Below are 23,417 nucleotides of genomic sequence, written 5' to 3' on the forward strand. Positions count from 1 at the left end.
CCGACCCACCCAAACCCACCCCCTGGACGCCAGCGCTCTGCCGGTCGTCACAGCAAAACCACACCGCTCGTGTGCTATCACAAAGACAGTAAGAAGAGAAACCACGTCTTCATGTCCTCTTTGGCAGTTCAACACGTGAATTTACAGACATTTTTTAAAGCTGGCATCAATGGGAAAACTATTATTCTCTATTTTTAGTTGTCATTACAACATTTAACTCAATGGCACCTTTCAACATTGGTGCATAGTAACGCAGCAAGGCCACCAAAGTTCACATTCAAAGTCTGCGAGAAAAAAAACATCATGATATGGTCTTACCTATGTGTTCGCACATGAAGACTACAAAGAAAGGAGTGACAAGGTCATTAATCCCCTGAACATATCCACTGGCAGGGTGACGTATCGCCCATATAAACAATATCCTTTCAAAAATCTGCAAGAAAATTGAACAGGTGGTGAAGCGAGAGTAAACACGTCAGAAACTTTAACACATATGCATTCTTTCCCTCAAAATACATTCACACAACCAACATTTTTCAGTCTCCACTATTCAAAGTAAAACTGTAAACAAGTATTAATTGCTACTTAATTTTTTCATAAAATTCCCATTATCTGAACTTCTTACTGACTTAGAAGCAGCTGCAGTGTCTCCCTGAGTCCCGGGCTCAGCCCTGCCACACGAGCTGGCCCCCAGAGAAGCCACACTGGGCTCCCCCGGGGCCCTGCGGGCAGAGACTACACACGGCTGCCCGGGACTTGGTCAGGCGGTCAAGCAGCACTGGCCTCGGCACTGACCTCTGGGTGCGTACTCCCCCCACGTGGAGGGACGGGAGGGCAGAGGGCCCGGCGGGTGCGCGGGCGGGTGCGCGGGCGGGTGCGCGGGTAGGCAGCACGGTGGGGGGAGGGGGCTGGGGTCAGGGCACGGTGGAGGGCGGGGGTGATACAGGAAAAGATGCTCTGAATATCCCTTGTACGGGAAACAGACTGTTTTCGATGAGGCAGAACCGACATTAACATTGTGTATAATATTTGAACAGTAACTCGATTCTGGTATATACTACAAAAATGATCTTATGGAATATACGTAAGTCTAATTAACACCTGTCACCATACAGCTATAAATTTCTTCTCTCATGATGAGGACTTTTAAGATCCCTTAGCAACTTTGAGACACGCTGGCCACCAAACACTACATCCTCTGACTTCCTTTCTGTTGACCCCCCCGCCACTTCACCCACAGCTGCCCCCACCTCTATCAGCCACCAGTCTGCTCTCTGTACCCATGCACTTGGTTGGTCTGGTGTTCTAATAGATGTTTTAGTCACTGCACAGTCATCGCCAACCCGGTGACCTACTGCAGCGCCATTCCCAGCAGCCACTCCGTCACCCAGGCCACGGACACAGCAATGCCTCAGGCTGCTCTCTCCTTACAAGACCCTCGCTGCTGACCTGGGCCTCAGGCTAAGAAGGCTCAAGGAGCAGATGCCCAAACAGAGCGTGAATTGCCTCATTTCCAAACAAGTCCAGCCTGCAGGGCTAACTGTGCGACAGTGTCTCTCCGAGGAGGTCAGCCCCTCCCTGCACTGCCCTCCCTCCCAAATCTCACCGAGCTTGTGGCGTGCAGCCCCAAATCCACACCCACCCAGCTCTGCAGCAGGGGCCCCAGGGTCTAGATGGGGAAGTCTCTTAAAGCAGGGTCCGCGGTCAACGGGGGACAGCACCAGCCCTAGAATCCAGGCCCCCAGCCTGTGCCCGCCCGAGTACCCCACCCGCCGCTGCTCCCAACAAGTACCAGTAACCACCACATAGGCCAGGGCACCTCGGCACAGAGCCTGTCCCAGCGGGGCAGCTGCTACACCCCTGCTGAATGAGGCAGGTGCTCACGCACAAACGTCCATACACGGGTCTCCTTTTACAACCGCTTTCTAGCGACAACTAGCAAGAACATTCAAACGAGCAAAAAACCAAAACCACTCAACATGTGGCCCATTTACCATTTCTCTTGTGCAGACGCCACGGGGCTGGCACCGTACCACCATGTCAAGTGCCCTCATTCTGATGACCCGCCAGGGCAGTGGCCCAGTGGTCAGACAGGGACACAGGGTCCATGGGGGAGAGGAACCCCTCTCAGAGACCCCAGTCACCCCCACCCCAGCCCCTGGGCAGTCACGCAGCAGTCACAACCTTGTCCGGGCACCTGGACACAAGCAAGGTCCGAAACAGTGTCCTAACTGCACGTGGCCTTTCCTCGCCGTGCACAGGGTGGAGGCCGGCCAGGGAAGCGAGGGCACGGTCAGCGCCAAGACCGCACCGGCGGCAGAGAGCAGGCAGGACAAGGCTGCCGGAGGCCGAGCAGGAGCAGCGCCAGGCAGGACAGACTCGTGACAGCTCAGCACACAGAGCAGTGCAGAGCCACGGAAGTCAGCAGAGCATCTCACCGAGGATAGCCTGAAGCATGTGTACAGCTCCTGGCAGACTTCTATCCCACACTGGAAAGTTCTAGCAAAGACAGCCAGCAAGGTGGGGGACTCACTTGCAGGCATGCTCAGTCACCACGTGGCCAAGAGCAGGCGAGCCTGATAGTGGAGAAGCATTCCCACCGTCCGCTCCCCGGGCAGGCCCCCCACCTGAGACCCGCAGGGAAGACAATCGGCCAAGAGACGGGGATCCACCTGCTGTGGCCCAAGCCTCTCTTGCAGAGTCTGGCTCCTTCCGGTCCCAGCACAGCCTGCTTCCCTGGCACAGGGCGATGCTCAGATGGCCCCGGGAGCACCCAGGGATGGGATCGGGCCACGCCTTGGGCCACTGCTCACATGGCCCATGTCCCCTACACAGAGCTCCCCTCAAGACAGGGCAGCAGGGCACCCAGAGACGGGGTCAGTCTGAAAGCAGCTCCCAGGCTGGAAGGGGAGCAGGGCACCACAACAGACACCCTCATGCTACAAGGGGGCACCATCGGCAGCGCCCTGCAGGTCGGGGACCCGACGCGGGCAGCAAGGACGTCTGTGGTCACCACATGACAACCAGGCCTGAGGAGGGCTGGGAACAAAGCAGAAGCGTCAGCCCCGCAAACACGTGGATGGAAGGGCTCCACAGTGGTACACACTGCGTTCTGGAAGCTCCTGAGGGCAAAGGAGAGATGGAGGGGTGGCTTGAGGGCAGGAGGGAGTCACTGGGGACAGCCCTGGATTCTACGGTGCAAACGTGGGCTTCAGTAAGCAACCTAACCCCAGTAACGACAGCACTCACGTGCTCACACAACAGCTGCTAACATCGATGAGAAGCTGTTGGTCTCACCACCTCCTCTAGATGTGTTGGCTCCTAGACGATGGCTCTAGACGAGCTGTTGGCTCGTCCTCCTCTAGATGTTGAGGCCAGTACGATTACTACCCCATTGTCAGATGATGCGGCAGACAAGCCCCGAGATGGCTCTGTGCCCCACCTCCCACCTTCTGGTGTACACACTCCTGTGGTCCCTTCCCCGAGTGTGACACGCCCTACAACCTGCTTCGCACAGGGGACAGGATGTGCATGACTATGTCACATAAGATGACACCGGTCCTGCCAGGAGACGCTCTCCCTGCTGGCTTCCAGGACACAGGCTACCACCCCATGAGCTGCACACGGAAACGGCCGTGTGCCGAGGACCTAAGGGCCGCCAAGAGGCAGCGGGGAACCGAGGCCCCACCTCCACAGCCTACCAGCCACCGAGTCCTGCCAGCAACCACGTGGGTCTGCACATGGATCCTTCCCCAGTCAAGCCTCGGATGAGCCTGCAGCCCAGACCACGCCTGACTGCCACTTGGGGAGATCATGAGCTGAGACACGCCCAGAGGCCTGACCCACAGAAACTGCAAGACAACGAACACAGTAAGTGTGTGTTGTTTGAGTGTTAGGTTTGCAGTGATGTCATTACACAGAAACAGTGATTCACACAGATGAAGAAACTCCAGTACGGTGGGGTAAGCGATTTACTGGGAGCAGTGGAGCTGGGAGTCCGTGCTGGTGTCCGACTAAACGGGGGTCTTGTAAGGATTACAGAATGCCACCACTGGTCTGCTATAGTCCACAAGAGTTGTCTTCATGTGTAAATCAAAAAGGACAGAACGCCAAAAAGTGACAGATATGCAGTAAGAAGGAAACAGTAACGGGGATGAGCTCTGGGTAGCTAGCTGCGTCTAACCAGTTCGCCTGTGCGAGACCCAGCAGGGCCCGGTGTGCACACGTGCATGTACACAGATGCGTGGGAGGTATGCGGGCAGATGTGTGGTGTGTGCGTGTCTGTGTGTGCGCAGGCGTGAGGTGTGTGTACACACAGATGTGTGGTACGTGTGTGTGTCCGTGTGTGTGCGTGTGTGTGTACGTGCGCTGGAGGAAAAGTTGGAGCTCAGGGCCCAGAAGTTTCCTTTCCTGCTTTGCAAACTCACAGCATATCAGACCTGGAGCCCTCCCACCCTTTAACTAAGCCCCAGACGTTCAGAGCACTTGGCTATCGCGTTCTCTCCCTTTCCCTCTCTCTCACACACACACACACACACACCCTAACCCCACGACAAGCAGGAATGCAGGTTTTCCCTTGGCGCTCCCAGCACAGAAAGCTGGCGAGCTGACCAAGCCGGCCCCATGCGGCAGGAATGCGGAGGGGACATGGGTCTTCTCAGTGCAGCCAGTGCCCATGCAGACAAGTGGATCGACTCCTGGGCCCAGAGGCCACAGCAGTTCTGAGAGAGGAGCAGGGGAGACCTGTTGGCCGGGGCTCCTGACACAGTCCCGAAGCTTTCTTCACGGAGCGTTCTCGTCCTGAGATGGACCAGGCTCCGTGGGACACTACCTGGGGAAACTGATGGAAGTACTGGGGGCAAACGCATCTGCCAAACAGGACTGAGCAAGGTGGCAGGAGGGGCAGCCGAGCCTTTTTGGTCCCAAAGAGACCGCGCATGTGCTTGCAAAGCCGTGTGTAAAGGGGCCAGCGACCCAGTGATGACTTACTGGGCCTGCATCAGGGCCCCTGCGCAGGGCTTCCTGAAGCGCAGGCCGGCCGGCACGCTCACAGCCGCAGAGTGCCTTGCATCTACGGGACCTTGGGAGAACGTTCGGAGTTCAGATTTCCCTTTAATTAAGGAGTTATCCGTCAGGTAGTTCAAATTATTTAAATTTAACTCTACTTGATCGCTCTTGAAAATCTGAAAATTATACTTTTAAGGCTTTAATCCCAGTAACATGTAAATAAAGGCACAAGGGGTTCAAGCATAAACAAAAATGGCATTTTTTAAAAATTTTATTTACTTATCAGAGAGAGCGAGCATGGTGCACAAGGAGGGGGAGCAGCAGCCAGAGCAGGCGGGAGAGGCAGAGGGAGAAGCAGGCTCCCCACTGAGCAGGGAGCCCGATGCGGGGCTCGATCCCAGGACCCCGGGATCATGACCTGACCTGAAGGCAGATGCTTGACCAACTGACCCCCCACCCCAGGTGCCCCAAAAATGGCTTCTAACAAGACAGGTGGCTAAAGCATCAAAAGAGCGTGGCCAGCCGCGGAGGTTTGTGACGACGGATGCAAATCCGGCTCTGCCCCTAAAGAGATGGTCCTGGGATCGAGCCCCACATAGGGCTCCCTGCTCAGCAGGAAGCCTGCTTCTCCCTCTCCCCCTACTCGTGTTCCTGCTCTCACCGTCTCTGTCGAACAAATAAATAAAATCTTTAGGAAAGAAAAAAAAGAGACAGAGAGACACATGCCTGTGGGTCGTCACCCCCAGGGGTCCAGCCTCGAGGCCGTAGAAACTGGGGCTCCCGCATGTCCTCAGCACCACAGCACCCCCCACAACAGGCACCCCCGCCCCTTCTCTCGGCTCCACCACCACCAGCTAGTGGCCATCATCTCGTGTCTGGTTCTCTGGGACAGTTTCCTGGCTGTCTCCCAGCTCACACCCTGCACCCCACGCCCCCCAGAGCGGCAGAGGAGCTGGTAACACACAGCCCGTCACACCGCGCATCGCCAGTGGCTGCCCGAAACCCTGAGGGTAAATGCAAACTCCTGGCCATGACTCCAAGGGGCCGGACCTGCCACTCCCATCCCCACCTCTTCGCCTCCACTGGGTCCTCCTGCACCAAACCAGCCGCTTCTGGACGTCCCCACCCCAAGGCGCCTGCGCTGGCTCCTTCCGTCGGCAGCGCCCCACTCCCACACCCCCAGCACCCCAGATCTCCAGCATCAGGTCGTAGCTCCAACGCCGCCTCCTGAGAGCCAACCTCCTGGACCGCCCCAGCCGGGACAGCAGCCCCTTCTGGGCCTGTAGCTCAGCCACTCGCCCGTGAGCCCCTGAGGAAGGGTCATCCTGCATCCTGTCCACCCCGTGCCCTCGGTCCTGGCACGGAGCCGGCACCAAGGAAAACCCTGGAACTCTCTCTGGCTGAAGCGAGGTGTGAATGATCTGGGACCCGCACCCTCCTCTCTGAGCCCCCACTCGCCTCTGCTCTCCGAGGTCCGTGCCACCGGTGGGCCCCGGGCCCTCCCATCTCAGACCACACCTAGGTGTGGACCCGCGTGGCCCTTCTGTTTCTCCTTCAATGGTGCTCCGGGCCCAGCTCCTCGGAGGCCAAGCCGCGGGGACGTCAGGGCCCCCCCTTGGGAAGAGGTGAAGCAGGCCAGGGGCCACGGAGACTCCGCTCCACACCGGGGAGGAGTGGGGGCAGCCCGTGGCACAGGGAGCCCCGACGAGGAGGTGACCGGCTGGCTGTGAAGGCGGGAGCTGAAGCGGGAGGGGCAGAGAGCAGAGGGGGACGCGGCCGGGAGGCCGGGGGACAACGCGGGGCTCGGGAAGACTCAGTCCCGAGTGCGGGGAGCTCATGTTCGTCGTCAGAAGACGCCCCTGCCCCAAGTCCAGGTCCGGGCACGGGGAGCGGGCGCCAGGCGAGCACAAGGCAACGCGCCCACGGCCGCCCCGTCGGCACCAGCCCCTCACCCACAGGAGAAGCAGCCGCGCTTCCTCCTCAGGGACCGCGCCGCCTGCAGGCTGCCCCGGCCCAACGCTTGACAGCGGCGCCCAGTGACGTCCGCCACGCTGGCTGCTCGCCAGCATCCACGACGACGGAGTCACCTGCGCGGGCCACAGTGGGCTCAGGTGCGCTGGGCCCCGACACGGGCTCCGAGTGTGCACTCGGCTCCTGCTGTCCCACAGAGCTGCGTCCACGCCATTCGTCTCCCCGCGTACTATTTCCCTCTAACAATAGCCATTAATTTCAAAAACAAGAAAAAAACCAGGATTGATGTTTCTTTGGCAGGAAGGGGGAAGAGAAGGTAAGTAACCGGCCTAAATGTCCTTCAGCCTCTCTTCATCCTGTCAGACTGTCCTGCCACACCGGGGACACACCAGGAAGCCATGGGTGGCCCCACCTCTGACCAGAGCACCTGTAGGCCCCAGGCTATTTTTTTACTTGCTACTTTACTTGCTATTAAAGTTCTGTTAACATCCCTGATGTGCTTGTCTTTGCTAAAGAGTCAGAATTCATTAAAAGTAGCTCGAACTTTCAACTTTTCCCAAAGTATCTTTTCTACAAATGGACTTACATTGGTCAACAGCAATAAAAGACTTGCTACCCTTACCACCAGGGCTGAGAAAATGCAAACCCGACAGTCATTCCCAGTTTACTCACTTGCCGGACTTAAGGCACCCAAGCACCAAGAAAGGTTTCTCCTAAAAAACTCAAAAGCCATTCTTGCACAGAAGCCTCCCGGGAGGGGCTCAAGAGGGCCCCATCTTCATTCTACAGACATGCTGTGCTCTCCACGGACCCGCCAAGGCAGGACCCGGCCCAGCCAGCACCGTGGGGCGCTCTGGGAGCCCAGCCACTCTGCAGTCTAAAAAAACGAAATATACTGAACCCAAAAAGGTCGCTGTGCTCATGAGGACGTACAAAACCTGACTTCAGAAATCTGAAAACCTTCTACCGTATGTATGAGCCACATGACTTCACAGCACACAAAGCACGTGGAGACCATCTCTGTGCAAGGAGCAACAACATCACTGTCCTGCTGGGGGGACTGGGGACTCACATTCCTGGAAACCCAGGAGCAACGTGGCCCAGAACGAAGTCATCACGGCGCAAGCGTGTGCAACGCGATCCAAGGAACACCGGCCCCACATGAATTCTACCCACCGATGAATGACACCAAGTGAGAGCCCATGACAAAATGTGGGTTACAAGGCAGCCCCCTACCACATAAAATATACGCTAGGCATACGGAGACGGCCACTGACGATGTGTCACAACGCTAATTAATAATGTGGAGCTCTCTTAAAGCAGGCAATGAGGCCATGTGTGGTGTATGAATTACTTGACACTCACCTCCTTCAAACGTGACAATTTACGCCCCACATTCTGTGCTCACGACAGGTGTTTGATGAGGTTAGCAAAGGCACAGATGTCTCCCTACACTCAAAGCACTTTCCAACAAAACATCACAGTGTCACTATTACCAGACCAAATATTCGACACAACAGACACGGCTGTATGCCAGAGCGTCCTGAAGAATCAATCAGGGACGGGTCAGAAAGAAGCAGCTTCCAAATTCAGGAGCGACCAGACTTCCCTTCTGGCGGTACGGCCCGTGAGACCGCCACTGACCTCCTCCTGCCAGGCCCTGGAACAGCCCACCCACAGCCACCCAGATTTACTTCTGGAACACGCACGCCCTCGATACCAGGAAGTCTACAAATAAATCCACCACGTTAAGAGAATAAGGAGGCAAAAATGAATTCTCCTACCAGATGATGGGGAAAGGCCGGATAAAACTCAACACCACGAGCAAGGCCCCGCCCCTCACACGACAAAGCGTTCGTAAGGCCTAGAGTGACCATCCCAGGTCGGCACTGTGGGCACAGGCCTCCCATTACGGTCAGGAATGACGCCGGGAATGACTGTATTCTGTGCTGTGGCAGGAGTCTTAGCCAGCATGTATCAAAACATGTATACAAAACAAAACTTAGCCAGCATGTATATAAAACAAAGCCTGTATCAAAATAGAAAAAAAGAAACTGCCGTTATGTTATTCACGAGTAATAGGATCCCCTTCTCTAAATCTTCAACCACATCCACACATGAACCTGAGAACGGATGAAAGAGGTCGGTAACATGGGCCAGAGAGAAGACTTGCGGACAAAAGTCAGCCGCCTCTCCGGAGTATCACAAGAAGACAAGAAAGAAAACACTGCTAAAAATAAAGGATCCAGAGGACTAAAGAAATGCAAAACAAAACATGAATTCTCTCCAAATGATGGACAGATTCAATGTGATTTCTGAGATTTTCATGAAACTAACGAGCTGATTGTACATTTCCATGAACAGCCCAGAAACAAGAACAACCCACGGGCAGCCCAGCCTGCAGGACAGCAAGACCACGGAAGCCAGCACGGGCACAAATGGACAGAGCGGCAGAATGGGGGACAGCCCAGACGGAGCGCACTACGTGTGGAATCCTGATTTAAGGCCGAGCTGATCCAAGGAGGAGGGGCTACAACAGCTTATCCACGCGGGGAAGGTGCTCAGAAATCAGACCGCCACACCCACTGCACGCACACAAAGCCCATTCCAAACAGACTGTGGCCCTAAATCTAAAGGGCAGAACTTCAAACTCTGGAAGACTCAGACTTCTTTGAAATCATGAGGTTAAAAAGAATGTCCTTGGGTGCAAAAGCCGGGGTGCCTGGGTGGCACAGCTGGTTAGGTGTCCTACTCTCGGTTTAGCCTCAGGTCGTGACCTTGGGGTTGTGAGATCGAGCCTTGGGTCAGGCTCTGCACTCAGCACGGAGTTTGAGTTTCTCTCCCTCGTCCCCTGCTCCTCCCCAAAGCACGTGTGCGCTCTCTCTCTCTCCTCCCCTCGTTCAAATAAACGAATCTTGAGAAAACAGAAACAGCTGTAAAAAGGTGTGATCATAACGGCAACGGTCGCGGAAGTAGCCGCAGTGACTCATGAATGTCTGCTCACCAACAGAGTGAGGAACAAGCCGCGATCGGAAGGGAGAGGCACGTACCCATCCACATCTAAAACAGAACCGCTTCCGGAACAGACTGAGAACTCCTTTCAATCAACAGAACCAACTAGCAAACACCAGAGAAACATGGAACAAAAGCATTTCTCAAGAGAAGAAACGCAAATGGCCAAGGAACCTAAGAAAAAACAGCCAACTTCGCGCACTTAAGGAAGTCAAAGTTAAAAGGCCAACGGGACACCACGTCATGCCCTGAGCCAGGACAGGCGCCTCAGCCTGACAATCCCAAGTCCAGGCGAGGGACAGGGCCGGCCACCCTCCCCAGCGCCCCAGTCAGCGTCACCTGTGCGCCCCGAGCCAGCCCCCGGCGCCCCTCCCCGCACACACCCCAAAGGGGCTCTGTACCTGCACACCCAACTCACAGGAACGTGCCCAGCCACGCCGAGAAAACACACCCGGTGCAAATGGCCTGAATGCTCAAGCAACGCGAGGCCGGAGGGAGCCGCGCACAGACCAAGCCGCGGAGAGCGACGCGGCGCTGGGACACGAACGCCAGCTCCAGGCAACAAATCAAGGGCTATGACAGAAAGAGCCACCACGAATATATTTAGAATAATCCCATCGGAAAATGGAAACTAAAAAAGGCAAAAACATACGCGTGCATAGACACACATGACAAAGCCGGACAGAAAATCAAGATTAACCAAATACAAGAGAACGACCACTTGCAAATGGTCGCTTCCTGGGAGACAGGGAGGCGCGTGGGGAGGGACACGGGGCCTCACAGACACCAGCTCTCGCTCTTCCTTCCACGAACCGCGGCACCTGTAGGTCAATGCTTACTTGTTTCTTTGAATCTAAACATAAATGTCACAGAACTTCTGCTCTGATATGTTCTACCATAAAAACAGAGACAGAAAAGGAAAGATCTAGCGATCGGATTCCCAGAACACACACCAGGACAGTTTAGTGAACTAATTCTGTAACAAGCAAGCACTTCTGGGCACTCACAGACGCATCCCCACCCCTGGGGAGGGAACAGCTCAATTATGGGCCCAAGTGAAGAGACGGGAGGAAGGAGCCACAGGCAGGGAGGGCACGGGGCGTGCCTAACGCCTGCAGGACTCCAGCAGGACTGTCACCTCTCCTGTAGAAGGACCCACAGAACCCCCCCACAGGAGGCCTGTGTAAGTCCACGTGGCATCACTCAGCCTCCGTGCCACGCGCCAGGCACCACCACAGGGACCGCGGAGGAAGGGGACCCCAGGCCACGTCCTCAGTCTGATAAGACAGAGCCGGGTGCCCAGTCCCAGCCAGAATCCTGGCAGAGAGCTCACAGGTTCACTGAGTCGACCCAACAGACCCGTGCCAGGCAGCCGGGACGGAAGAAACCAGCATGCAGGCTGCTGCCCCTCTGAGCGAGGTCTAATGGGACCAAGACTCTGGGCTACAGTGGGAAACACAGGGGCACTGCAGGGCCAGCCGTGGCAGGAACAGGTGGGGCTGACCTGCCCGGTTCGGGCCAAGGTCTAGGGGTCGGCCACGCAGAGCAGACTGCTGAGGAGTCCTCCATGTGCAAATGCCAGGAACCCACTTGGATGTGGTCCTAGATCATGGGTGGCCAAAGCCAACTCTAGAGCCTCCAAAGCGGTCTTCCTCTGGCTACTACCGGCCCAGCTGCGGGCAGGGCGGCAGGGCCCGCACGTATCCATACGAGAGCACCGGAAGTGCACAGCCGCGGGCAAGAGCCCGGTCTGAACGCCCCCCGTGCCCCACCGCTTTGTGCCTCCTAGAAAATGTCCATCCTTCAAGACCACAGAAAACTCATCACCCTAATTCTAAAAACTGTACATAAATTATGTGGCTTAAAAAGCCTGCATGTTTCATTATCCTCTGCGTCTGGTGAAATGTAATGAGACATCACTTCTGCATGGCTAATTGGAAAAAGCATCTTATTTCCCTAATTTGTGAAACTGCTCTAAGAAGCAGATAACCAGAGGGCAGATAATGTAATAAGCGCGGAGGCGAAGGCACTCGGTAGATGATGAACTTCTCAGTAGAGAAGGTCTAACAGCCATATTTGAATACGGTCCTTCTAATAAACTCGCCATACCCACCACCGTAGCCATGGGGCCACTGCTCAGAATTCGTGTTTTTCAATGTAACAGATCGACTTTGTTCAACACTGGACAGAAGTTTAAAAAAAAAGTCAAAAAAATAGGGGGCCAGAAAGTTAAGAATTTTACTTTCAAACAACAACGTTGGATAAAAACATTATCAATTTCAACAAAATTTCCTAAATCCCATAGGATTCCAGGAGATGCTCCGGGCACCCGAGACACAGCCAAGGCCCAGCCCCGTCCTCCAGAGGGGACAAACAGGCAGAGCGAGTCACAACAGGAAAAAGAAGTCAGACACAATCCCACAGGAGCGCCATCAGAGACCACACCTCTGACAAGACAACCTTCTAGAAAGATCTGAAGGCCCAGAGGGAACCAGACACTCCGAGGTCATGGGTGAGAGAAAGAGGAATCCTGTCAGCTGTTCCTTTGACAGGTAGTCATGAGCAGCGGCTCCGTGTCACATGCTGCCTGAGGCACCGGAGGTAGACGATCTGCTGTCCTCCTGGGACCTGTCGGACCTGGGGGAGGGGCGGTGACCTCCTGACCAAGGCTACTGGCCTCAGCCGTGCTCCTGCTCTCCAGCTGGGAGCGGCCGGGCCATGGCCACCCGCCCTGCCATCCATGCTGCTCACTTCAAGACCGTCCTAGCAGCCGTGAGGCACGTCCTGAGTCCTCCAAACTAGCTGAGCCTCCATGAAATCAGGACCTCCAGGCTGAGCTCGCCCAGGGAACAAGCAAGGAGAGGTCTGAAAAGCAATTAGTGAGCAAAAATGGAACAGACGCGTCATGGAAGAAGACCTACACACGGCAAATCGGCACATGTCAAGACGCTCACCGTCCTCAGCCATCAGGGAACTGCAAATCGGAGCCCCGGAGGGTACCACCAACACCGGCTGAACGCCAGCAAAAACTGAAACGGCTGGCGACCCCGCGTGTTGACAAGGACACGGAGCAAGAACGCTCCTACCCTGCCGCCGGGGGCGCGGACTGGGACGGCCCCCGTGGAAATGAGTGTCAGTTTCTCACGAAGCGGACCCCCCCACAGGGCCCACACAGCCTCCGTCCCGCGAGGCACTCAGCACGGGGGGACGCATCCCCTCGCTGCCGCTCCGCCAGAAGGCCGACAGCAAACCTGCGATGGCCCACACGTGAGAAGAGCCCAAGCAGCCACCGGGGACTGGCGAACCTGTAAGCACACTGGGGAACACGTGCAGACCACGGAGTCCGGCTTGGTGGGCCCACGGGACAGGAGAAGCCGCTCGCGGAAGGCTGCGATCCGTGGGATGCCACCTGCAGGAAATTCTGAAAAAGCCAAACTCTAGAGACAGAAGGCGGCAGAGCACTTCACAGGGGCACCAGCGGGGACGGAGGCGGACAGCAAAGGGAACTTCTCAGGGTGGTGGGAATGCTCTAGATCATGATCCGGGTGGTGGTCACATTCCTACATGCGGGTATCAAAACTGATCGAACGACACACTTCAAATGGGCGAATTCTATTGTCCGTCCACTAGACTTCAGTGAAGCCACGGGAGGAAGAGGACGGGGGGAGGCGGGAAGGGGCGCCAGAGCAGAACTGGGCCCCGTCTGCTGAATGAATAAGAGAACATGTGGACGGACGGGAAGACATGCCACAACCCCTCGTCCCAAGCAGTCAGAAGCCCCGGCCTCCAGGGAGGCATGTGGACCAACTACAGTCTGAGTGACACTTTCCCAGGTCCGCACAGCCAAGTTCAGCCCCGTGACTCAGTTCTGGCCGCGGAATAAGAGAAGAACGGCGAGCGACTTCTACAAACGAGCTGGAAAGGGAAGGACACGTCCTTCTCTGCATGTCTTCTCCTTCCTGCTGCTCCGGGACAAATGTGATGCAGACAGCTAGATGGAGCAGCCGGCTGGGGCCGCAAGGGGGAAGCCAAGGCCAGAGGAGCCCCTGCCTCACCGCCAGCGAGCTCGGGCCTGAGACAAAACATCCTTCTGTGCGGTCGGCCACCGGCTGTCTGTAGCAGAAACCCCTGGGCCGAGCCTCTGCAATGCCAGACACCAGAACCGGGTTTGCCAACTGCCCATCCAAGACCACAGCTTTCCTGAAGCCCCTTGCTTATGGCTTCACTCCCCGCACGCCTGGGCAGGGTCGGCCGCTCCAGGCGATGCGCATGAGCACAAAGCGAGAAAGCATCTGCAGCAGAGAGAGACCAGCTGCTGGGGGACAGGCACCTCAAAGCAACAGGACCAGGGTCCCGGGACGTCACAGACAAGCAGACACGTCAACACCAGCCACGGGGACTGCACCCCAGCTCCAGAACCCAGAGCCTGTGAGCTCTGCTCTATAAGGAAGGTGTCGAGTGTTGGGAAAAATAGAAAAATGAAATCAACCGAAGGTCTGTGGCCGACTCTATGTTCCATTAAAAAAAATGAGGGAAAGAGAGATAACTGTATGTTATCTCTCGTGTTCCAGATATAGTAGGTACAACTGCTAAAAAAGACAATCAAAAAGAATTGTCTCGAAATGACTACCTCTGTGGAAGACTAATTTTCTCCCTTTGTGTCCTATAATCTGGAAGTACTTTTGCTTTCATAATCCAGGATTTGTGTTCAACAAACTTAACAAGCAGACAACAACAGAGAGCAAAGTTTAAAAGTACATTTACGGGAGAAATCAAGAGGCAAAGCCAATATTTCAAACGTAAAAAAAATTCCATTTTAAAGAGGTACTGTTTATAATAGAAACAAAAAATACGGTAATTAAGAATGACTCTAATGAAACATACACAAAACCTTCCACGGAGCACATTCTACGCCGACGCCTGAACAGCCGGGAACGTGGAGAATCCACAGGCTCGTGAGAACACAGACTGTGCTTCACGGAGAGGTCCGTCCCCCCCCGGTCCCCAGACTCCGTGCAGCCCCCGCCACATGACCAGCAGACAGTAAACACCAACGGGCACACGGAAGCTGGGGCCCGGTGACCGCAAGGCTCAGGTGGGCGCATGCGGGCCGGAGACCGAGCGGGGAAGCGGGGCTGGGCTCCACCCGCGCACAGGGACACGCCTCATGCCGCCCAGCTCACTGGAGGCTGTGGTGTTGAGGGAAAACGCCTTGAATTCTGGACAACACAGCCCATGGAAACACGTGTGCGAGTGTGAGAAGGACGAGCGCCAGACGGGAGACTGCAAACACAGGCAGACGAGGTGGAGGCCATGCGTGAGGCCAGGCCTGACAGGTCACGTTATGGGCAAGGTCACCGGATTCCTGCCCCACGTGGTGCACAGCTGGGAATGACAGAGGCATGGAACGTGCAGGTGTGGAGAGCACATGTTAACACTTTCAGGTGAGAACGTGGGAAAGGCGCTGCGTGAAGTACGTGGAGAGTTCTTGAGAAAAGCACACGAGGGACACCTGGGGGGCTCAGTCATTAAGCATCTGCCTTCGGCTCAGGTCATGATCCCAAGGTCCTGAGATCGAGCCCTGCATTAGGCGCCCTAGTGGGCGGGAAGCCCGCTGCCCCTCCCCCACTCCGCCTGCTAGTGCTCCCTCTCTCGCTGTGTCTCTGTCAAATAAGTAAATACAATCTTTTAAAAAAAAGAAAGAAAGAAAAGAGAAAAGAAAAGCACAGGACCGCTAACCATAAAGAAGACACGAAGAAGTCTGACCACACGGAAACCAGGAACTTCCGGTCACCAACAGCCACCAAGAAGGAAGGGAGAAGTGGCGCCAGCATGGAAGAGGATGCGTGTGACACGCAAACTGACAAAGATTTAGAATCCATAACATATAAAGATCAGCAGGCAATAAAAAGTTAGATCAAGAGGGGTGCCTGGGTGGCTCAGTGGGTTAAGCCTCTGCCTTCGGCTCAGGGCATGATCTCAGGGTCCTGGGATCGAGCCCCGCATCGGGTTCCCTGCTCAGTGGGGAGCCTGCTTCCCTCTCTCTCTCCCTGCCTGCTGCTCTGCCTACTTGTGATCTGTCCGTCAAATAAATTAATAAAATCTTTAAAAAAAAAATTAGATCGACAACCCAAAAGAAAAATGGGCAAAAGACAGAATCAAGCATGTCGCAGAGGAGGGAACAGAGAAGCTCATAAATACGGGAAGAGGTGCTTATGCCATGAGGCACGAGAGACACGGAGAGGGAGGCCACGATAAGAATGCGCGCCTCAGGGACACGAGGCGGGCAGTCCCCACGGGGCTGCGGAGCGCAGACCTCACACTCCGCAGGCGAGCCCGTAAGCAGCGCAGCCCACCGTGGGGCACGCTGACTCCAGCCTGCGGGCTCCACAGGCCCACATCCCAGCACATGACCAACCCACGTCTTCGGCAACGCCCCAGAGAAACTCCTGCCTGTGGGCACCCGCGAGAACATGCTGGAAGGCCCTGATCCCAGAAGATCCCTGACACCCAAGCGTCCAGCAGCAGCAGAAGGGCTGCGGAGAGGGTGCGGTGTTTAAATGACGGTTCTACAACTGGCCACCAGATCGGCTGAGTCTGAGAAAACAACGCGGAGGGAAACACAAGCTGCTGAGGGACAAGGCTACCGGGAAGGGGGCGGCCCCCGCTGCTTCCTAGACACAGACTGGCCACAACAGCACAGGATGCACGCGGAGGTCGTGCGCAATCACAGAATCAGGAGGCTGGTCACGTCCTACGGGCCTTTCGAGAGCAGGGTGAGAACCAGGAGCAGCTCCAAAAGCTCCCACATGAGGGGTCCAACGTGAGTGGGGTTCTCGGCCCTCGGTGGGGGTGAACACGCGTGCTCTACCCGCACACACCTGTGTCCTTTACACTCATCAATATTACACACAAAATATTTGAAGAACAACCAGCGATTCCCGTCCATGACTATGTCCCCACAGGCTACCCCAAGCCCGCAGCAGGCACGCACCCCAACTGCACCAACCGCCCCCTAGCTCCGGGGGAGCCCACCACCCCAACAGAGGGACGCGCCCAGATGCCGGCTCTCACCTCCGTCACTTTGGGTTGAAGAATCAGCGCTTCCGGACTCATGCGAGGGATGTCGATGTGGATCTGCAGATGCAGGAGGAAGATGTGTCATTTTCCAAGACAACAAACGTCCTCACAAGCACGCGTCAGACCCGCAGTTAGCAACAGCAATGACTTCACTCCAGACTCTGGGCCGCTCCCACCCTGAGAACACGAGCTCGGCTGCAGCCGTGGTGGCGGCTTCGACCTGAGTGGGGCTCCCCCGGTCCCAGCTGAAGGCTCGCCCGACGCTTCCCAACCGAACCGCGGCCTCGCGGTGAGGGCGCGAGCGGCCCTTAGCTCTTTAGCAACATGATCCACAGCAATTAGTAAACATGGATTTCCAGCCTCTGACACGGGGAGCAAGTCAGGTGCATCGACAGCGTCCAAGTTCTCGGCGGTGAGAGCTGCGTCTTGGCACCCAGGCCGCATGCTTCTCCCCTTCACCCAGTCCCTGGGGATCCAGGGCACTCCCCAGAGGAAGCACCTGAAACACTCGTGTCTGCGGAGCCGGGCCTGGCCCTGCCCTGCGCTACCGCGAAGAGCCCGGCTGCCCAGCAAGCGCCGCGCGTGCCAGCAGCAACCCAGTTAGAGCGTCCAGGGCTTGAGTGGGCACCACGGGCTGCCTCCCGACCTCCCACGTGAGTCTCTGCCCCTGGCCAACACGGTCACCACCCCCGCCACCCAGGGAAAGGTCCAAAGAGGCTGAAGGAGGACGCGCACCTTTTCACGCCCAGAGGGAGTCTACGATGCCGGTCTGTCCCCGTCTCCGCATGAGGACCCCGCTACCCACGGGACCAGGACAGTGTCCTCACTCTGCCTTCCTAGCACTACAGCCCCGGCTACGTCACTGAGGCCCTGGGGCTCGGCGTCCTCGTCTAGAAGGTGCCGCCATACCCCCGAGGCTGACCCGTGAAGAGCACAGAAGGCGAGGGGAGCCAAGGGAGCCCCGCCCGCTGCGCCATGCTGCGGCCATGCTGCGGCGTGGGGACTGCTTCCCCACTCACGGGCTCCGGCCTGGGGCTCTTCCCTCGGGCAGCCCCCAACCAGGGGAGAGAACCGGGAGGGAGCCGGGGGCCAGTGGACTCAGCATTCAGGGAGCACGGACCACGGGCAGCAACGAAGGGTGGTGGGAAGGAGAGAGAGGCAAGGAGCCGGACGAGAGCAACCCGGGAAACCATCAGCCTCAAGCGCTCCGGGCAACACGGGGACGATCCAAGGAAGCAGAGCCATGCGTGCGACCTACTGTGTGAAGGAGGCCTACGGCCAGCAGTGCCGGGAGCGGCGGGCGTCCCATCCAGACTAGGGACCGGAGCACGCCCGCCAGATCTCACCCCTGCCCCAGGGTGTCCTCGAGAGCCACCGTCAGAACACTGCCCCCACGACATCACACTCAGGCACACGTCTGTCCCCTCGTGTAGATGAGAAGCCTGTCATGTGTGCCGAGTAGCCAGGACAGCAGACCCCACAACTACCCCCGCCGTCGTCTGTGCCAGCAGGAGGGACACTCAACCTGAGAGGTGGCGCTGCACGAGGCTGGGCACAGGGGCTCTATGGGCCCCCCCGGGCCACCCACTCCCCATGTACAGGACTGAGGTGTAGGGGAGGCCACGGCACCCTGCAGAACTCCGGAGCAGGGAGGGCACAGCAGATGAACCTTGAACCTGATCAGCTCTGTGTGCTCTGGGCATGACGTCTTCCACCTGACACTTGAGCACATGAACAGAGGACACAGAGGAACATAAAATGAGGCCATAACCCTGTAGTCCCGCCGCCCCCTGGTAGTGCAAGAGGGCGAGGCAACCATGAGGAGTGGGCGGCCGGGAGACAGCAGGTGCCCGAGCCCTAGACCAGACCAGGCTCTGCCGGGATGGAACCGCATGTCGCAGCAGAAGCAGCAAAGACAGCGCCCACTGGGTCCGGCTCCAGGAGGCGGCTCTGTAAAGCCCACGGGCCAACCAGACTGCCACCGGCTCCGTTGTTCTCAGTTATGTTAATGGGGAAACGTTTGGGGAATTCGCTATAATATGGAAGCTTTTTATTAGCTATCAGAGTAACTGAATAAAGATACATGTAACCCATTTTTAATTAACTTTCCCTTATGAAATTCATAATAGAATACAGCTTGGTAAATCTTATAGATAGATGCTGGTGTCGTCCTTTGTAAGTCTTTTTTTGAATGAAAATTCATGAGAAACGCATTCAAAACAATACCAAATTGGTCCATTCCCTAAAATCACTGAAGTGCAAAGATAAGCCAGGAAACCTAGTCTTTCCCTCACCAAATCCAAATGCAATCTCTCTCAAATCAGTTTCTCAGGCCCTAGGAGCCACTCAGGAGAGGCTGGGGCTGAGCCAGAGGGGCAGAGGGGCTCGAGGCAGAAGGGCACAGCCCCGGGAGGCGAGGGGGCAACAGAAGTGGGCTCCTGCCTGCCCTCTTCCTGGTCCTCGCGTAAGCACGACGTCCTCCTCCCAAGCTCCACCGTACCCCGTCCGTGAGGAAGACATTCCCCCAGAACCCGCACAACCGGAAGCAGCTCTGGTGATCAGTCAGAGGGAAGGCCTGTCTTGAGACCTTCTGAAAGATCTACACCAAAATGACAAGGAGATGCGGCGAGCCCACATCTGAGGCAGAAAATTTTGGCAAGGCTCCCTCACCTAGAAGTAGGATTTCCACAAGGAAATATTAGGTACTGACACGGCTCAGGAAAGTCAGAAGTTGATTTCCGAAACCGGAGGCAGGGCTACCAGTTAAGAACTAGCTTTCTGGGGGCACCTGGGTGGCTCAGTCAGTTAAGTGTCTGCCTTCAGCTCAAGTCACGTTCCCAGGGTCCTGGGATCGAGCCCCACATTGGGCTCCCTGCTCAGTGGAAAGCCTGCTTCTCCGTCTCCCTCTGCCCCCTCCCACTATTAATACACACTCTCTTTGTCAAATGAATAAATAAAATCTTTCCAAAAAAACTACTTTTTGTTTCAATGCAGCACAAAAATAAATAAGAGAATGAATGAATGAATGCAGCACAAACCATTCTGAATTCTCACATATTACAAAGAGAGAGAATGACAAAGCCCTCAAAGAGCTATTCTAATAGCAAATTCTGAATGTATTGTGAACTGGAAATCAATTTTAAGTACTTTTCCCATTATACACACCGTCTGTCAATGGACTGTTCAAGAAGCCATAATTATACACATTTTGCATTAAACTCAACAGCAGAAACTATTAAGTGGCCACACGTGTTGCTATGGACTGAACCATGTGCCCTCGAATCCAGCTGACAGCACAGCTCTCACCCGTCTAAGCCCCACCCCTCAGTGCCTCCAGGGGCCCAGAGCCCACGAAGCCCACGGAGACTGCTCTGATCGACCGAGCTTTCAGGCCGGTCAGCAGCTCATGGAGCCAAGAGGGGCCCTGCTCCCGAGCCAGGTCTCTGGGTCCTGGCGAGGGATGTCAGGCAGGTTTTATAACTCCAATTAAAAACACCCTTTTCCCTCTTGTAAAAGGAGCCAGAGACAAGCATACCACTATTATGGTCATGGTATTACCACTATTAGAAGCACACCATTACTTATCTCAAGCTTAACCATCAGAAAACACTAACCTGTGACCCAAGTAGGGACATGCTAGAGAGAACACTCCCTCCTACCGATCGCCCCCAACTTAAAGTTCTTCACATAACATGACACACGGGAGAGGAGCCCACCTGCCTGTAGGTGTCCTGGTGAACGTCATCGTTCCGAGAGTCGTAATAGTGCTCAATAAAAGCAAAATATTCTTTCTGTTTTCTCTGGAGAGTGGCTGGTCTTCGGTCCACATTGGCAGGAAGGTAACCCTGGGTGAGAAAAGGGACAAAAACAAGAAGTACGCATGGTTAGTGCCGGATTCGCCGTTCTGACATGGCGCTCTGAAACCGGACACGGGGGAGCAGGCGTGAGTTGTGAGAACAGAAACAGATGTCAAGGACATCAGCGAGCTGGCCTCAGAGGCTCGGACGCGCGCAGCCTGTGCCGGGCCTGCCACACCGGACTCGGCCACGGCGCGGGTGCCAGAGCGGAGCCCCCAGGCAGGCTGAGCGTTCCTGCTCCTCTGAAGCAGGACTGACACGAGCTCCAAATGCCTCGTGTGCCCCCAAAGGATTCCGAGGTCTGCACAGTCTGATGCCAAGAGAACACACATGTGCGTGGGCCTGCTCACACACACACACAGCAGAGGCCTGCATGCACGTGTGTGTATGTACTACACACACACACACACACACACACACACACACACACACGTACAGGTTGTCGCCTATGCAAGTGTTCTCTCTGCAAAGACCACCAGGCGCCCGGCAGCTGCAGCCCCAGTCCAGGAAGTGAACTCAAATCCGAACAGGCCAGGTGGCTCCAGGGGGGCATGAAGGGCCCAGACTCTGGGCCACACACCCTGGTGTTTTATATGCTTTTCATTTCTTTGTTTCTCTCTCTTAAATCAACATTATTGACATAGCACATATAAAATGTGCCCCTTTTAAGTAAACAGTTCCGTGACCCCGGACGAGGGCACAGAGCTGTGTACCTACTAGCCCAGTGAAACGACAGGGCATTTCTGTGACCCCAAACCCTCGCTGTGCCCACAGCCATCCACCCCCACACTCGCAAGCAGAGAGCCCAGGGAGCACTGAGGCCTGGGCTAGAACGTCACGGACACAGAATCATCTGGGGTCCCACGCTCTGTCTCCACTCAGCCCATGGTCTGAGTTCATCCGAACGGAAGCGCGAGCCGGCAGCGCCCCTTTGGCTTACGGAGCAGTATTCCGCGGGACGGATGGGCACCCTGCCGGGCTGCTTCCTGGGTGCTGGACGTCGGGGCTGGTGCTAGTTTGGGGCTATTATGAATAAGGCTTGTTATAAATATTCTCGTATGAGGTCTTCATGGCTCCGCACTTGGATTTCTCGTGGTTCCACAGCTAGGAGTGGACTTTCTGGCTCACGTGCAGGCGTGTCTCACTTCTTAGGAAACTGCCAGACCTTCCGCAGAGCGAGCGTACGGTCTCCCGTTCCAGCTAACAGTGGAAGACAGCCTCCAGTGCTCCACGCCCTCCCTGACACGGCCTAGTGTCCTTCCTTAAATATCAGCCGTTCTGGGGGTGCACGACTGGCTCAGTCAGCGGGGCATGGGACTCTCGGTCTCAGGGTTGTGAGCTCGAGCTCCATGTTGGGTACAGTGATTACTTTAAAAAATAAAATAAAGGGGCGCCTGGGTGACTCCGTTGGTTAAGCGGCTGCCTTCGGCTTAGGTCATGATCCCAGCGTCCTGGGATCCGGTCCCGCATCGGGCTCCTTGCTCGGCAGGGAGCCTGCTTCTCCCTCTGTCTCTGCTGCCACTCTGTCTGCCTGTGCCCACTGTCTCGCTCTCTCTCTCTGACAAATAAATAGATAAAATCTTTTAAAAAATAATAAAATAAAATAAAATGTTTAGATAAATACCATATGATTCCAGTCATATGTAGATCTTAGGAAATAAAAAATTGAACACGAGAAGGAGGGAGAAAAAAAGAGGAATGCAAACCATAAGTGACACTTAACAGGGGCGCCTGAGTGGCTCAGTCACTTAAATATCAGCCTTCAGCTCAGGTCACGATCCCAGGGTCCTGGGATTGAGCACCGCATCTGGCTCCCTGCTCCATGGGAAGCCTGCTTCCTCCTCTCCCACTTGCCCTGCTTATGTCACCCCCTCACTGTGTCTTACTCTGTCAAATAAATACGTACAACTTAAAAAAAAAAAAAAAACCTTCTAAAAAAAAAAAAGATCTCTTTAAAAAAGAACCTTTAAAAAAACAGTATCAGCCGTTCTACTGAGTGGCTCTGACGGCATGTCCCTGCTTGGGAATGATGAGCGTCCCCCCCTCCCACACACACACACACACACACACACACACGGCCGTCTGCCCCGCTTCTCTTCTTCAGTGAAGCGTGTGTTCAAATCTTCTGCCCATTTTCTAAATCAGGTTGTTTGTCCTTCTAGTGCGTTTTATGGCTCCATATTCTAGACACAATTTTTGTGCCTAGACACAGGAAATACACATGATGAGGATATTGTCCTAATCTGTGGCCTTTTTGTCTCAAACAGCAGGAGCTTTAATTTCCATGATGTCCAACTTGTAAAGCTCTTCTTTTCTAGTTAGTGCTGCTTCTGTTCTGTGTAAGAAAGATTCCCTCCTTGTTTCTTCCCCAGGTGTTTTACAGCTTGACCGGGGCATGTCCTGCTCATCCCTCGAGCATCTCCTCGATGGGATTTCTTCCGGAAGCTTGGCTGGACACGTGAGGCAGGTCGGTCACCCTGAGCTCCAGCA

At 55.6% G+C, this 23,417-nt stretch overlaps 1 protein-coding gene across 2 annotated transcripts in view; it reads right to left on the bottom strand.

Annotated features, from left to right (window-relative positions):
- Window positions 1–23,417, bottom strand: part of TBC1D22A (TBC1 domain family member 22A) — a 289,882-nt gene that overhangs the window by 175,841 nt on the left and 90,624 nt on the right. For both annotated transcript variants that reach the window (XM_032882758.1, XM_032882759.1), the window contains exons 6-8: window positions 20,787–20,915; window positions 17,065–17,127; window positions 319–433 (exon numbers count right to left, since the gene is read on the bottom strand). In XM_032882758.1, coding sequence (XP_032738649.1) covers window positions 319–433; window positions 17,065–17,127; window positions 20,787–20,915 — 307 coding nt within the window. The remainder of the gene's footprint in view (window positions 1–318; window positions 434–17,064; window positions 17,128–20,786; window positions 20,916–23,417) is intronic.

The sequence above is a fragment of the Lontra canadensis genome, unplaced genomic scaffold, assembly GCF_010015895.1.
Source record: "Lontra canadensis isolate GAN:19392208 unplaced genomic scaffold, GSC_riverotter_1.0 scaffold84, whole genome shotgun sequence".
Taxonomy (NCBI): domain Eukaryota; kingdom Metazoa; phylum Chordata; class Mammalia; order Carnivora; family Mustelidae; genus Lontra; species Lontra canadensis.